Raw genomic sequence first — 17704 nt, 5'->3', positions numbered from 1 at the left:
TGCGTTGCTGAGCCTCTGGGAAGACAGACGCTGTGCTCCGACTGTTGCTATGTGACTGACTGATTGACACTTTGTTGGGGGTGGGGGTGACAAACCTACAGGGAAGCTTCGAGGTCATGTATGCCAAGCAGCATGGCAGTATGGTGTCCGCGCTCTCGTCAGTGTGAGCCACTCAGGCCGGCAGCCATGCTGGTTTTAATAAAAGCACCTCGCCTTGTTCCGCGTGTGTGTTCTTGGTGTTCTGGGTGACCATCGCCTCACACTAAGGCTCAGTTCACTTGAAAATCCCATGGATTTTAGGCGACTCCTTCCTGTAAGGGAGGCAGTTGCCTTTTCTTGTTATATTCTGCATTTCAATGCTCCACTTTCAACTGCTTAATTCCTCTCTGTATTTGTCCATTCTTTTTGCTGGTCTTTCTTCCAGTTTAAGAACTTCTATGTCCACGCAAGTGCTGTGACGGGCAAGCAAGCGGTTTTCCTCATGAGGGTAGCAAAAAAAGTGTGACATAATCCCTTCAGCACTCCGTCCTCCTACTTATTAATGCTTCTGAAATAGATTTACTATGGTTATTCTCCAATTCCAAGCCAACACACTGTGGCATATTATAATTATAAAGACAGACATTCCAGCCAGCTCCCTCTCTACAAACCAGTCAGGGACCAGCTGGCATGAGGACTTACAGTGTGAGAACAAGAAAATGAGGTGAGGACTCGGAGTGGGGTAAACCTCATAACTGGGAGGCAAATACCCCAAACTGTCTTTACGGAGATTCATCCTTAAAGTGGCCGTTCTCCTGTAGCACTTCAGAGTGTGACGAAACAGCTCTCTCAGACTTTTGAGTGAAACCTAAGGGAATTTTAATGGATCAGTGTGAAGATCAGCTAATCAATTTATCTTAAATATTTAAAATATTACTTGAACATTTGAGACGTTTTGCGATACAGAAATCCTTCCCAGTTTAAAATTCAGTCAATCTGCTTCAGGTGCATATCCAGCAAGTTCTCATGCTTTTATATTGTATTCTTAGAATTTTCTCTAGCCTTGACTATTGAAACATTGTCATTGTTTATTACAATGACTTTTATCACACAGTTGAAAAGAGCCTCCTCTTCTAAATGATCTTCATAACGAAGGAATGAGTTTAAACACCAACGCTAGGCAATACTCCAAAATGAGGATGCGGAGGTTCTGCATTGTCTGCGGATCCCATCACTTTCCAATCACCTTTTATTTGATTGTTCTGAGGTCCCTGAGGGATTGGGGGGGGGGGAGGCTACTATCAGCACAATAAAGCCCCCAGGAAATCCAAGCCAATAGAAATACAGCAATAACTAAAAACAGTCACATGCAATGAAATACACACTAACTAACTAACTAACTGAGAGTTTTATTTACCATCACATGTTTAAGTAGCATGTGGGTTACCTGTAGAAAATGCAATGAGCAAATTAATTTTCCATTATATTATGGCATGTATGTATGTGTTTAGGCTGTATTTTGCTGCAATTATTGGATATTTACGTGCATTTTAAGAATCACAGTCTGTGTTTTGTCTTAGTTTTTCTTTGTTGCCACATTCTCAGCGTAAGTGGTTCTGAGTGGCAGTGCGTCGCTTTTAGCGGCATAACGATGATGTCTAAAGCATGCCTCTCATTCAACGACGTCCACCACATTCGCCTATGGCGGCTTTGGTCAAGTGTGTGGATGTTTGTGTGTGTGGGTGTGTGTGTGTATCAGACAGAGAGAGAGAGAGAGAGAGAGAGAGAGAGAGAGAGACAGGGGGGGAGTGGGAGGGAGAAGCCTGAATGTCTGATAGGGGCTTCTTCTCACTTTGTCTGAGCACTGAATCTCAGCCTTTCTCTCGACTCAAAGGGAATCAGAAGCAATTCTGGAGGGATCTTTTAGAGACTGATCTTATTAGAGATCTTATTAGCAACAGCCACTATATTATGAGAAGGAGTCTTCACTCCTACTCTGGACTGAGTTTGGATTGTCTTCCATTTTTTTAAATGTGTATGGTGATATTTGCTCCGGTAAGTTGTTGATGGCTTTTAATTTCTCTCCAAGTTTCCAAATTGCCACACTGGTGATCAGGGACACATTTACAATCATTCTGCTTTGAGAATGTAGATTAAAATATTAATTATGAACAGAATTTAAGCTGTTTCACAGTAATTTTACCTAGGCAATGAGGCATACTATTTATTCATTTCTTTGTCATTCTTAAAATTCAAGTTTTATTGATTTATTCCTCACTGTCTACCAAGGCCGTTATTGTTCTCAGTTTAGTCTCATTGAGTACTGTCATTATTGTGAACTGCGTAGTATGAAGCTGTTATATTGATGTGAATTTGTGAGCTGTATGTAAGTCCCCCCCCCCTCACCCCACTCTGTGCAGTTGCTCCAACCCTTGATTTATTAATAATGTGAAATGGGATATAAAGAGATCCACAGATTTATATGCCAGAGCTGTTTACTGTCGAAGACCCAGAAGCACTGGAGGTGTCTTTATAAAGGGTGACACAGATAACAGCTGTGAGATTCATTATTTACCACTGTGTCACCCATCTCCATCTTTTGTGCAGTAAGTCTCTGCTGTTTCAACAGGTTAAGCTCCCCTACTCTGCCTTCTGCCCCCCCACCACTGTCTCTCACTTTGCACTCAGCTTCGGTCTGAATTATTAATTCGCTTGACAGTTTAGCTTGGCAGTGCAAAATTTTGGTCGTTAACCTCCTTGCGTGCGTCCATCAAGGGAGAAAGTGGAGAGTTTCTCCTTTCTTGAGTGCCATCAAGTCTTGAAAGTGTCACATTGTGTTCCTGTAGCTTTTTTTTTTTTTGTTTTACACTGAGATGTGTGTTTTAGCATTACTTTCATGTCTTGCTATTTCCATTTTTTAAATTTAATTTAAAGTTTATAGAGAAAGCAGAACAGCACCAAATCTCAAATGAGGCATGCAAATGAGAATGCGTGCCGTGTCGCAGTTACACTCAAAGACACGTTTATCGAAACCTGCATAAAGTCAGTCTTCTCTGGCATAATGTTTATTTCATAATGGCAATTACAATGTTTGAATCGATACAGCATCAGTCAGCAGTATTTGTGTGTATTTACGCCTTATATTTCAGCTCTCTGCATCCAATCAGGGTTTGGGGCAGTGAAAGGGTTAGGAAGCACATCAACCATATTTCATTAAAACGGAAAGGATGAAACTTAAAAGTTGAAACTAAGGATGGTACTTGTTAGAGTTTTTTGAGAAACTAAAATGTCATTGTTCCTGTGAACATATTGGTGTAGGGGGGCTTTATATAGTAGCGTTACGTAGAGTTAATTCATTTTGTTGTGATTTGATGCATGTCAATATATGTGAGAACAGTTACCCTGTTCTATATACTTCTAGGTAGTTATTGCCTGTACATCCATCTCCCAGTTGTTTATGCTAAACTGACTTGGGGGGGGGCGGGGGGGTTGCAGTGTAGTGCACAATGCACCAGACAGAGTTCCAGGGGCTAATTGCATTATTTTTAATAATGCAATAATGCTATAATATTTTTATAATTTTGTTCATCTCTAATATAATTACTTTTAAAATTCAATTTATTAAATACATACAAGTTGTATGACTCTGTAAGAAATCATGAGTAACCCATATTCAGCTACACTCTCACCAGGTTTTTGTAAACAGTCTAGCCAGCTAGATTAAATATTAAAGAAATGTACCAGTCTGACTGAGACTGAAGCCATGGAGATAAAAATGAAATAACCCAGTTATTGGCTTAAATATCCTTATCCTCAAACTTTGGAATAATAGGCTATGTACTAGAGTTACACTGATCTGAGATTAATAATGTATTCCTGCATAATGAAATAGCACACAAATTATTGTGAAATGATACGAAATTTTAAATACAGTTTATAAATGTAAATTGAAAAAAAACAAAAAACAACTGCGATTGTGTTGCAAGGAGCTTGCAAACCCTCCCTAATCCACTTTGAGCATAAACCTACGCTGTGAAATCTGGAAATCTTAATGAACATCCCACTAACAGCAATACTCCTCGGAAGAACTGACAATTTATGGAAAGCATTATTAGGGACAGAAGTACAAGAAGAATCCCAGCAAAAACATGAAGCTTGCCTAAGATGATGTTATAGCTTTTTAAAGCACGCTACTGGTTCCTTCAGAACATTAATTAGTAAATGAGAAGCAACAGAGAAGATTAGGGATGATCTGAAGCAACCAACAGCCCAGTCATCTAGAAGGTAGCTTTTACAGTGTCATATTGTGATTACAGTCATGCATAACATGACCTGCAACACTTCGCATATTCCAGTTTCATAAATTAAATTATTGGAAACTTGACACCTATTAAACCTGACAGAAACCCCCCAAGCTGCTGCCCTACCCCCTCCCACATCTTTCCTGTAATGCATAAATTGTTTTTTTCTCATGGGATTTCCGTCAATCCATCTCTCCATCCCTCATGTTTTATAAGCAGAACTTCCTGTGTGAAATGAAGAAATAAAAGATGAATGCAAACATGTTCCGTGAGCGTCAGACTGAGTTATGATAACTCCTGCCTGCCAATGTCAGTCCTGTGAATATTAACCTGTTACACTGGCCCTGGCGCCTGGAGTGGCCAGTGGCTGCTGGCCTTTGAACACTGTGGGCTGGGAACTATTATTAGACAGTTTTGAAGTCAAGCCATTTCATTTCTAGTTGAAGCCTCTATTGGGTCAGCCTTGCTGGTAATGAGGATATTCTGTTAACCCTGTATTCATTCATCAAACATGCTTCAAACATCATGTTAGCGCAGTTGTCTGAATAGCAGAGGGAATACTCCCTCCTTTCCGCTGTGCTGTACAGAAATCAGTACTGATTACCTGTTAACATGGGAGAGACGTGTCTTAATTGAAATTGACCAGCCTCATTCTGTCACCAATATCACAGCCAGAAATAAACCAGTGGGGGATGTGGCAATTAGCGGAATGTACCTGTTTACCCACATAGAGCAGACTGAGAAAACATTTTAACTGGGAGCTACAAACTTCTCAGATAAATAGAAGCAGACCATATGGCGTGTACATCTATTTTTACATTCGTGGTTATAAAAACATGCGTGTATAGCTTTTAACACATGTTAATTATTTCTTCTTGTTTGGCCCTATGAATTAAACTTTCTCTGAAGGTAAATAGGATTTTAGCATACTTCCACAAATACAGAGGATTTTCGATAAGTTATCCTGATTTTATCAAAGTAGAACTAGCTTATTATAAATAAGAGACTTACTGGGGTGAGCAATAGTCTCTTTTTCAGGTTACAGTAATTGTGTATATTGGGCCAAGTGGTCACAGGTAAGGCTAAGGAGAAATTCAACAGACAGATATATTACCAGACCAGAATCCTCGTGCCCTGCTGAAACACCCCAAGGTCCTCGCATTGCCGTTTCTGTGCTTTCCATGCTAACGGTTTCCACACTGACCAGGGGAGCTTTTGCAGAAATGGGATTTTTCCACACATGCAATTCCTGGGGAGGTACGGAGGACTGACTTTCTGGAATAAGCTCTAACCATCATACGACAACCATCTCCATAACGAGTGTGTGTCGCCCGAATGGGAGATGCTGATATATGCCGACGAAGTGATCTTTTTGGGAGGTGCATTTTAGTCCGATTGAACTTGTGGGCAGAGATAAACAAGTGTGTCATTTTCATTCCCCAGTTCAAACTAGCAATCCATATTGCAGAAGTGATATTTGGTTCCTGGCAACCTATCATCTCAAAGGAAATTTGACACTGAAGGGTTTGGAGTAAATGAATAAATGAATGAATTAGAATGAAAACTTTCCTGCTCTTTTCTTTCTCCCCCCCCCAGCTTTTTGCCATTTTTGCTTTTGCAACATGCGGCGGATATACAGGCCAGCTGCGGGTTAGCGTGGACTGCATCAACAGGACAGAGAGCGACCGCCACATCACCGTCAACTTCACCTATCCATTCAGGTGACAGTCCCCAAAACTAGAACCATTCTCTGGTCCAGGTCTGTCTTCAAACAAATTATTTATTTCAGGATTTCAAAAAGCCTGAAATAAGATACGGTGATTCATCATTGTGTTATGCCTAAGAAGGTATTTCTGTCTAAACTTCCATTTGCCACTGGCTTTTAGGTGAGGTCTGATTTTATTAAAGACTTGACACTGCATTCAGTGAGAACCATTAATGTATTCTGAAAGACGTGCCATATGCTGTCAGAAGAGGTGTAATGGACATTAAGCGGGTTATTCTGGTCATCTGTGTTCACAAGGATAAAGGCTGGATTAAAAATTAATAAACAACTGCTGCTTGCAGAAGAAACCAAAAACACTATAGCATCTAAACCATGGCTCTCCAAATCTGCTGTGTTTTCAGTTCTCCCAGTATTTAGTTTAATGATTACTGATTCTGATTAGCCAGAGGCTTCACACTTGCCTCATGGGTAAAGGAAGGCTGGAGAATCATCCGTGGTCGGACCTTGAGGACCGTGATTTGAAAAGCTCTGATCTAAACACTACAACAAGTAATCGATAAAATGCAAAGCAGTCACAAAGTAAATGCAGTGCTTTACCTTGCAACATAAATTGATATTTCATGGATATTACGACTTTTGACCTTTCTTAGATCAGGCAGTTTGCCCTAAGAAGCTATGTCCCTCTGTGGCCCTCTATGGCCCTCTATGTCCCTCTATGTCCCTATATGTCCCTCTATGGCCGTCTATGTCCCTCTATGCCCCTATATGTCCCTCTATGGCCCTCTATGTCCCACTATGTCCCTATATGTCCCTCTATGGCCGTCTATGTCCCTCTATGTCCCTATATGTCCCTCTATGGCCGTCTATGTCCCTCTATGGCCCTCTATGTCCGTCTATGGCCCTCTATGTCCCTCTATGGCCGTCTATGTCCCTCTATGGCCCTCTGTGGCCCTCTATGGCCGTCTATGTCCCTCTATGTCCCTATATGTCCCTCTATGTCCCTCTATGTCCCTATATGTCCCTCTATGGCCATCTATGTCCCTCTATGTCCCTATATGTCCCTCTATGGCCGTCTATGTCCCTCTATGTCCGTCTATGGCCCTCTATGTCCCTCTATGTCCCTCTATGGCCGTCTATGTCCCTCTATGGCCCTCTATGGCCCTCTATTACCTTCTATGTCCCTCTATGGCCCTCTATTACCTTCTATGTCCCTCTATGTCCCTCTATGGCCCTCTATTACCTTCTATGTCCCTCTATGTCCCTCTATGGCCCTCTATGTCCTCTCTTAACAAAGCCATAATTTGCCATCAATACCAGATTCATCCTTTAAAGAGCCTTGGATTGTTACACCACTTCTTTTTTATTGTTAATTTATTATCAGTCATGAATTAAGGAGCTTTCCCCAGCTAGGACTGGACAGCCGTTATTTGTAGTGGTAGTCTCCTGCTTTCTGGAGCAGCACTCTTGTGGGTAGTTAACACTCATGCTTGACAGAAAATAATCCGCCAAAGGGAGCATGTGATCTTCTCAAGGTCAACAATGTTGCCATCAAGGCTTTCAGATGAGGCTTTTGTTTTCTCTGAAGAACCTCAGAAGCTGCCTGCAATCTCTGCCTGAAGCACAGAGAGCAGTGATAAAACACAGTCTCATCGCCCCCCCCCCCCGTACCCACACACTACAGCAGAGGGTCCTTCATTACAGAGGCTCTGCGTGTGTGGTCTGAGAGGTCCTCACTGGGCATGACATTAAACCTGGGGTCTAGTGCACATTGCTTCTCATCAACCTCCCCACTGTGTGGCCTCAGAAAAAGTGATTTTAATAACCTGAGCCCTGTGGCTATAGCTGGTAATGTTGTGAGGTACACTTTCTGTTAGTGACAAACTGTGAGATGCGTAAATGTGCCGTATTTGTAACATTGACTGTACTGTTCTCACCCCCCCCCCCCCCCCCCGCAAAGTAGCTCAGATGAGGAGCTCATGGTGATCAGGGTATTGCCATTATGTTTATCAGTTTTGGCATTACTCACACTGGCTAAAGCCTCTCTTACAGCCATTTTCCGCCTGGATAATGGAGGATGTTCTTTTTTGGTTCTGCTAGTGAAATTAAGCAAAGAGATTCAGCTTTATCTACATTCTCTGAGTCCTGCGTGGTTCCTCTGGGTCCTCCACCCTTACACATGGGGAGGTATTGACTGCTCTCATCCATCCATCTTCTAAGCATTCATCCTGGTCAGGGTCATGGGGTGCTCTGCAGTCTGTCCCAGGCACCATAGGGCAGAAGCGTGGAGTACACCTTGGATGGAACGCCAACCTACACATGGGGAGGTATTGACTGCTCTCATCCATCCATCTTCTAAGCATTCATCCTGGTCAGGGTCATGGGGTGCTCTGCAGTCTGTCCCAGGCACCATAGGGCACAAGCGTGGAGTACACCTTGGATGGAACGCCAACCTACGGAATAAACACAACCAGACTCTACGGGCAATTTAGAGATGCCAGTCAGCCTCACTGCATGTAATTGGACTAGTTTCTTTGGACTGCAGGAGGAAGCCAGCATGATTCAGAGAAAACATGGCCACATGCATAGAATGGGGGCAGGATTCAAGACCCAAGCCCCAGATGTGGGAGGCAACACTATTAATGAAAGAGACACTATTCCACCCTACGGTCATCATTAACATGTTCATTTCTGGCACAGAATAGCAGTTTTACATTCAGTAAAGCAAGCTTCCAAAAGTCTGATATGGACCAGAAGAGTTGAGTTAGTTTAAAGGAAAAATCATTGTTTATGTAAGGTCAATGTATTTGAGGTTGACACTACATGCGCAGGAAGTGAGACTGCATTTTCCTGTTAGAGTCCTGACATATGACATCATCCTGACAGTCGTGTTGTCATTTGTCTGTGTTATGAACTCATCAGGAGCCCTGAAAGCAGCCTGTAGAGGACAGAACAGCAAATCAGTCCTACACCATTCTATGTTTAGTCCGTGCTGATTAAACAATCCACATCATTCTTCATTCATTTTCACCTGTTTTTAAAATTTGTGGGATTCCTTGCTCTTCATCTATGTCTACATAGAATTTCAATTCAAACCAGTGTTCTTACTGAAAATCTTTCTGAAAAATGCCACCATACAGAGATCCTTACCGTTCCTCCAGTTTTACACAGTATATTATGTTGTGCGGCTCCTGTTTGACAGAAGCGCTCACGCCCCGTTAAAGTCCCCGCAGCCTTAGCCACCTCCTCTGCCAACCCGCTGCCAATCTACCACCACTTTCGCCCACATCAAGCAGTCAACGCCCCTCTCAATGCTGTTTACCCTCCTCCTTCTTCACAGAGATTCCAGTACGGCTCCTGCCAGTAAATCATCTATTTTTTCAGATGATTGGGAGCCTTCTACCATCTCTGTAGCATAAGCTACACTTCACATCATTATGTGTGGTCCCTGATCCATGGAAGTGATTATGTGAGGAAACTTCAATACTCTCATTATCATACTGGGTGCTATAAACTCCAGTTCATTTCATTACCTGCATCTACTGATGTCTGCCATACTGTTGTGCATTTGATAGATAAACTTTGACTAGACTTGACTTTCCAAATATTATCAGGCAACTTTTTAAATGCATCTTTGCGCTGTCTTTTCCATCATTTCCATCGTATGACTTAATTAAACTACAAGTCATGCCACGTTTCATATGTAGGCTAACAGGAGAGAACTATTTACTGTAGTGTTTCAACAGCAAAACATACAATATTTTGATTAAATGAGTGACTCATAAAATGAAGATATCTTGCTACATTTACCTGCACGCCTAATTACTGCCAGCTTCTCTCTTTTCAGGCTGCATAACGCCTAATGTACTGTGCATGACATTTGTGTACATGATTTTACTGTCTTTACCTGGCCATCTGCTCAACTGTCAGCAATCATCCCACCCAGGCACTTTGAAATGAAGATTGCATTTACCAACATTACTGCAAATTGAATGCAACCAGAAAGTGCGAGACACAGCAGAGGTAAATTGTGATAGACATCAGAGTCCTGGAAGCCCAGCTGAGTTAATCGTTACAAGATTAGGACAGCACTTGAGTCTCTCTGAGCAAAAAAAAAACGCCTCCATTGAAACCTCTTACATCTTGCGTCTCCGTAATTTGTGAAGCTGAAGGATTTCATAGGAAACAACTGGATATGAGATTAAACAGAAATCTGTACCCCATTTTTCATAACTGTCGACCCAGAATAGGTTCTCAATGAGCCTGAAGTCTATCCCCAGAAAGACAGGATAGAAGGCAAGGTATACCTCAGATGGGATGCCAGGGATCGCAGTGCACATTCGCCCATGCATAAACACATACTACGGGCGTTTTGGAAGCTTCAGGCCAGATAAGCCAGTTAAATCTTTGGATCAGGGGAGAAAACCTGTATGCATGACAACTTTGAGACATACGCAAACTCCACACACACAGTACTGGTAGCAGGGATTAAATTCACAACCCTGGTGGTAAGAAACCACAACCAGTGTTGGGCATTTCAGGTTCAGAAGCTACAAAACCAGACCAGGATTCTGTTTTTACCAACCAGTTCAGCATAAGGAGTCACTGTCACAGAGTACTCAGCTGCTGCGTAGAAACAAAATCATGGTCTGGATTTGTAGCTTCTGGACCTGAAATGCCCAACACTGGCCACAACTCAAAAAAAGATATTCACAGATTATCCATTTAACCAAGCAACTAAAAATAAGTGCACTCTCAGAGGAGTGACGCAGTGGTGCAGTGGTTAGTGCTGTTGCCTCACACCTCTGGGCCCCGGGTTTCAGTCTCCACCATGTCTTCATGTGTGTTGCATGTCCTCCCTGTGTGGTCAAGGGGTCTCCTCCAGGTCCTCCAGTCCCCTGTCATAGTCCAAAAACATGCTGAGGTCAATCAAAGTTGATGAAATTCCTGTAGGTCTGTGTGAGTGTGCCCTGTGATGAGTTGGTGCCCCATCCTGGGTTGGTAGCCCATCCTGGGTTGGTGGCCCATCCTGGGTTGGTGGCCCATCCTGGGTTGGTGGCCCATCCTGGGTTGGTGGCCCATCCTGGGTTGGTGGCCCATCCTGGGTTGCTCCCTCCCTTGTGTCCATTACCTCTGGGATAGGCTCCAGACCCCCCCCCCCCCCACTCAGTGCTTTTAGTCATTCGGAGTTCCTTCATGTTTACCTGCTTATTTCCATTCACACTGGACTGTGTGCAGTATCAGGAAATGTCTGGGAGCTATAACATGTCTTTCCTTGGATTTAACCTTGATGATTGATGCTCTGTTGATCCCCATGGAGAAATTCTCTTCATGCCTCCCCCAACTTGTGCTCTGTAGGTGAGAGCAAGCTGACTGCAAAGGGCAGCCATCCATAGCAGCACCCAGGAAATGGGGGGTTAAGGGCCTCACTCAAGGGCCCGCAGATCTACTGAGGCGAGACTGGAATCTGCAACCATCTGATCAGGGGCACAGAGGATTAGCACACTAAGCCACTTGCTGCCCCCTTAATCAACATAGTCACCGTGAATTGAATGAATAAAAGGTAGAAGACAGGGGTAACTGGGAAAAGCAAGCGTTCCTCTGTAAGAATGCAGAGGGCAGGCAGAGGGACAAGCAGGAAGACGGACGGATGGGGTGATGAGTGCAGGTGTTTTTGTGGTCTCATCTGCATGCCTGTATGTTTTGGCTGGTGGGTCAGTTTTGCTTTAAGCTTTTGTCCTTTTGGGCCACAGGTTAGACCAGGTTTACTTTGACACCCCCATGTGTGACGGGAAGCGGCGCGAGCGACTCCACCTGACCGGCAACTACTCCGCCTCCGCCGAGTTCTTCGTCACCACCGCCGTCTTCGCCTTCTTGTACTCCTTGCTGGCTACCGTGGTCTACATCTTCTATCAGAACAAGTATCGGGAGAACAACAGGGGACCCTCACTTGTAGGTCACATGCATAGTAATTTGGACCTTTGCTCTTGTTATTCCAGCTTCTCTCTTTTCCAGGACACATATTTGTATTAATAAGAATGCTGCCAAAGGTTTGTGTAGGGGGTTAGGGAGTCAGAATTTAGTATCTGCGGAGTCACAGTCATTCCTCCCTGCCCAAAAAAATAAAAGGCAAAATTTATTGACTGCTAGCAAAGAGAATTTTAATATCTTTTCCTTTCTGGAACTAATGTAATGTAATTATGGATAAGGCAAATCGGTTGGTAATATTTCTGAAGTATGAAAAAAGATTAATGACTGTAATCAATTTTTCTGCAATAAAACAAAACACCTCTTCCCAGAAAAAGTCCTGTATCATCTAAAATAATAACAGGAAAATGGTTATTTCACTTGAAGTTGAAACATTTATTATGATGTTGTTACGTTCTGATGAACCCATCGTAACTGGAAAATATCGTAAGTTGAACATGAATATGACAAGTAAATAAATACCTGCTGAGTCACTGAATAAGCAAAAATATTACTGTAACTGACTAAATATCAGTAATCAAAAAATAAAGTAGTATAAGTTTATTGGCTTAAATACAGAAAAAAAACAGTACAATACGTTGTTAAACGCTGTATTAAATATCTATACCTGCGATTGCTGCAGAGACAGGAAGCCTGGATGCTGCCATTGCCCAGCATCAGACGGGAATTTTGTACAGCCTGTCATTAGCACAGAAAGAGATCACAGTTCAAAACTGGCTACTGAATGTGCATCACCATAGAGTTGTAAAGTCAAAATATCATAAGTCGAACCACTGTAAAGCGAGGCGCATCTATACTTTGGTTTTCAAAAGGGGGGGGGGGGGTGTTGTAATAAACACGTATGATAATCTATGTCCTGGGTCTCCTGACGTCAGACGTACAGCTTTCTGTTCCATCAGAGTGTGCGTGATCGTAGCGCAGACCTTGATCCAGGATGATTCACTGTTTATCGTTTCATCTGCTACTTATTCTACAAACAGTCAGAGCAGCTGGATTTTTGCTGATTCTTGGAACAAAGGTAAATCCATCCTGGATTCCAGCCACAGCTGTTATGCTCAGAAGTATGAATTAGACTAGATCAAGGTCTATGCTGTATAAATACACAGGGGCCATGGCACGCAATTCTGACAATGCAGATTACCCAGAAGCCAAATGTGTCCACTTCTTTGATAGGGGTTTGTACAAGGAATTTTAATTCACTAAAACTGAATTGCATGGTGATTTGGAGAGACCTCTTCACTTCCCCAGACATGATGCCAACCTAGTCTATTCTCAGAAGCTTTTGCTGGTCCACTGAGTAAAATATTCTCTCACACCCCCCACTACAAACCAGGATTTCATGGTGACTGTGGTCTTCTCCTTCGCGTGGCTGGTCAGCTCCTGTGCCTGGGCCAAGGGTCTGTCTGATGTCAAGCTGGCAACGGATGCCAACCAGATCCTGTTGCTTGTCTCAGCTTGCAAAGTGCCAGCTAACAAGTGTGCCTCTGTGCATGGGCCCGTCTGGTCTGGCCTCAACACCTCTGTGGTGAGTCACAGAACCACCGCTGAGAATGTTTACAGTTACATTCCTGCATCTAGTTGCAGCATGGAATGAGTTTGCATAAAATCATGCAAAATATTGTTGCTATGCTTTTTATTTTAACTTCCCAGCGCAGTCCTTAGCAGTGTATTCAGGTTCCACACAAATTTATACAAGTAATATCTAATATTACACTTCCGTGTAACCCATAGTTTGTGGTAAAATGTTGCCCAAAGAACCAAGAGTATTTCATTTATTACTGTATTTTCAACTGAACAGTTGGACTGTGTGTGTGTGTGTGTGTGTGTGTGTGTATATGTCTGTGTGTGTGTGGCCAACATTGTGGAAACACGTAGCATATCTGGCATTACGCTTTAAAAATTACTGCATACATATTCATAGCAATGTTTATAAACAATCAAAGAATGTTTACAAATATATATTGGATGATTAACTGGAGCAATGGTTGAATAAAATTTTGTAATCTCTAAAAATTGGAAGTGTTTCCACAATTTTGGCAGTTTTTTGTGTGGATTATGTTTATATTACATTGCGTACAATGCAATTAAAACCTGTTGTTTTGACGTTGTGGAGACCATTTTTCAGGTCCGAAAAAAGATCTGTTAATGTAATCGAAAAACTAAAAATGCCAAAACTGTCATATTGAGTTTGGTTACTTCTGGTTATGGTTATTGCTGGGTAGGGGTTGTCGTCATTTTTGGATGAGAGTTTTCCCCATAGAAATGACTGGAGACTCCCCACAAAGATATAATTACAAATCTGTGTGTGTGTGTGTATTATGTTGATATTATATTTAGTTTTCAAATTATGAATCAATTATCACCATATTCACTGATCAATAGATATGTTTTTCTGTTGTTTTCTTGCTCCAATTTTCTTTGTTGGCTCTTCATTCTCCCTCCAGGTCTTCGGCTTCCTCAATTTTTTTTTGTGGGCCGGCAACATCTGGTTTGCCTACAAAGAAACAGGCTGGCACCAGTCGAACCCGAGATACCCCGCGAGGAGCACCTCAGAAAAGCGTGCCAGCAGCTTCCAGCAGAAGCCCTTCGAGTCACAGGCCAGCGTTGACCACTCCGGTGGAAATTTCAGCTCCCAACTGGTGGACCTGGGACACCATGCAAGCTATACCCAGATGGGCGAATACAACCACACTGGGCCCATCACCTTCACCAATCAGATTTGACCGCTTAGCCATAATTGTATTTAGTGGCCACACTTGCAGGCAGATAGGTGATCAGAGGTTGTTGAGTGGTGACAGGATTACAGTGGACCACAATGCATTACTGGTGCTGATGTGGAAAAGGAACATAGAGAGGGTGGAGCGTGCCTGACCTCCAGGGCAAAGACAGGGGTGTGTACCAGAAGGACACATAGTCAGGCTGCAAAGCTGGGGCACTAAGGTTCACTGTTTTCAGTAATGTACAATGCAAGGTTTCTGTTTTCCTTCACCGTTAATGTATTCAATATTTTATTGTGTGTGATTTACAAGTATTTACAAGTGATTTCTGTTCTGCTATTCTGTACTTGTTCGTTTGTTTGTTTATTCATTTTCCCAATAGATTTTTGCTCTTGTCAAGGATACCTTGGTAATTTGTATATTTATTAAAGATCTGACTGTGGATTATGCATGAGTGTGGTCAATGCCTGTCTGAGCAAATTATAGTTTTTTTTACATATCAAATGGCATTATTGTGAAATAATGAATCTAATAATACTGCTTTCCACTTCTCATACCATATGGGCTTCATTCGTGGGGTCATGTTTTGATAAGATAGTGATTCTGCCTACATATGAGATATATGCTTATGGTACCAATTTTGAAGTATGACCCTGGGAGTTCTATGAAAATGACTTAGTGAAGGTCTTGGATATTCTGTTTAATTAGTTTATTTTTTTCACATCTGAACATTTCTACATGTTTAAAACTTACTATCTCTGACAGAAGCTTTCAAGTGTGTTTTCTTTCTACTTATACATTTATAATAATATGCATAAACAATATTAAAAATAATAACTGTGGATTATTACTAATGCTACAATGTACATCACATAAAAAAGAAAAAGGTTTACATACTGCTGATTTTATTTTGTCTTCTGCCTTTAAATTTGTGGTGGGTGTAATTACCACGGGAACAGTATTGATATAAGTGTTAAAAAGAAATTCATGATGAATACTATTCTCATACTCTTTGTCTTCTACCACTGCTGTTGCATTTTAATGTGAGAAAGTCTGGATTCCTATGCTTTCTGTAAAGTGTTACTAATCATAACGTGTGAGCAATATTGTTAAAATGGTTAACAGAATGTGAATAAACTTGCACAAACCTTCAGCGTAGAATGATCTGTTTACATGGTTGAGAACTCAAAATCCCAACCTGACAGTGCAAATCGTCTCAAAAATCCTGGTTTAAAGATGAAATTTACCCAGATCTTTAAAAATTCAGTGATAGCAACTGCTTTGCATCTGATACTCCAGTGTATGAGCTTCCTAACAACAGAAGTTGTGAATATTAGGTCAATCATGCTGCTTCTATAAAGATCCTTGGTTGAATGCACAGAGATGTCAGGGGTAACTGGCATATACGGTACCAGTGCGAGTTTCTGTATTCAGTGCCATCGCCGATCTGTTTGCTGGAGCCTCCGCAAATTAAATAGCCCTTATGATTTTGCTGTGCTGAGTGGACGTATGAACTACACAAAGATCAGCGAGACACTGCAACTCTTTTTGTCCAAATCTGTACACAAATGCAATATTTTGATTTTTAACATCTTTGAATTAACTCAACTTTAGTTTTCAATAGTTCATCCTGTTTGTGCTATATAAACATTTATAGCCATTTTGAATTGCCATTCATTACTAAGTCACCCGAACTGGAAAGTTGGGATGGAAGATTTGAACTCTGTAGGGTGCAATTATTGCCTTTGTAGTTCAGATGGCTGTCTCAGCCAATATGAATAATAACTTCACTTTTTTAAGTATAAGAAGTTATTTTCACACAGCTTCTTGTGTCTGCCCCTAAATATTAATGATGTAAAATGCAGTTTGACATGTCCTATTAGAATTAAAAACCACAAATGAATCTATTGCACTGCTTGACACAGAAGCTAGTAGGGGGTACTTTTGATGGAAGAACTCCTTCAGGAACACTTGAACTGATTAATCTCTGTTCCTGTGGAGTCCTCTAGAATGCCATTAAGCATTCCATGGAGGAACATACTTTCCAGTTACGTTCCAGCGAAAACCACTACACCTTTCAGATGGTGTATGTTCTGTGTGCTCTCTGTTTCGGATTAATATAACCAGAAAACGTTCTATTTGTACTGTAAACAAAAGAACATTCCAAAACATTCCAAAAAAGTGCAACTTTTCTAGATTTTGGACCAGCCTTTTAATCTCACCTCACTCTGATGCCAGTGTCCCTCAAATCAATGTACCATATGTTTAAGTTGTCATGGCTCACCACACAGGGTGAACACAGATTAAAGTGAGAAGAGTGAGTCACAGCTGTGCATAACTGACCATTATGGTATCCATGAAACTCTGGACTCTAAATGACATAATTAATGTTCTTTATTTATTTATTTTCAGCAACTGTCAGACAGCGATCGGAGACATCATAAAGTCATGTCTACACAGGCATGTTAGTGTGGGACATAAGGGGAGCTAATCCAATCTTAATCCATCCAGCAGCATCCGGTGCGTGCAGCCAGCCTGGCTAGATGCTGGCAGGCTCCATCCCTCTCTGCCTTTGCACTCCAAACTGATTGGCCGGCAAGCTGCTACAAGGTTCGGTCCAACCTGACATCCCACCGAGCTCCTGTATGCTCTGAGCACTCAGGCCTACCTTCTCCTCCAACTGGCAGTCCTGTTACCATGGCAATGGGGGTAGATGTGATGTGCTGCTCTTTCCTGTGCTCCTGCGAGGGTCTCGGCGTGACTTCGGCAGCCTCTTGGTGAGAGAAAATGAGACTCGCTGCTCTTTGTTTCCATGGCTGGCTTCGGGGGTGGGGTGAGGTGGGATGGGGTGGGTGCTCATCTCATTTGAATTGAATTGTGCTGTTGTGTCTATGAAGGACTCCTGATTATTACACTGAGATGCTGTCTTTAATCTTAAACCTTATTGTCCATGTATCCTCCGCAACCACAAAAACAAAACACCGCAGGTTGTAGAA

The 17704-nt window shown here is 42.1% G+C and overlaps 1 protein-coding gene across 1 annotated transcript; it reads left to right on the top strand.

The window, feature by feature from the left end:
* Positions 1–1814: 1814 nt before the first annotated feature.
* On the top strand, positions 1815–15861 carry LOC111842268 (synaptoporin-like). Its single transcript, XM_023808684.2, has 5 exons — positions 1815–2034; positions 5877–6001; positions 11757–11955; positions 13325–13516; positions 14436–15861. Exons 1-5 carry the CDS (start codon positions 2011–2013, stop codon positions 14712–14714), a joined length of 819 nt encoding a protein of 272 aa, XP_023664452.1. The 5' UTR covers positions 1815–2010; the 3' UTR covers positions 14715–15861.
* The last annotated feature ends 1843 nt before the right edge of the window (positions 15862–17704 follow it).

Source organism: Paramormyrops kingsleyae, chromosome 6, assembly GCF_048594095.1.
Source record: "Paramormyrops kingsleyae isolate MSU_618 chromosome 6, PKINGS_0.4, whole genome shotgun sequence".
NCBI lineage: Eukaryota > Metazoa > Chordata > Actinopteri > Osteoglossiformes > Mormyridae > Paramormyrops > Paramormyrops kingsleyae.
The sequence above is the reverse complement of the archived record's forward strand: the minus strand, read 5'-3'. Positions and strand labels throughout refer to the sequence as shown.

Bases quoted from the DNA above. Each gene is read 5' to 3' on its own strand.
- LOC111842268 (XM_023808684.2), top strand. From the start codon at position 2,011: ATGTGTATGGTGATATTTGCTCCG. The intron at 11,956-13,324 runs GTAGGTCACATG...ACTACAAACCAG, and splicing joins ACAACAGGGGACCCTCACTT to GATTTCATGGTGACTGTGGT. The intron at 13,517-14,435 runs GTGAGTCACAGA...TTCTCCCTCCAG, and splicing joins CTGGCCTCAACACCTCTGTG to GTCTTCGGCTTCCTCAATTT.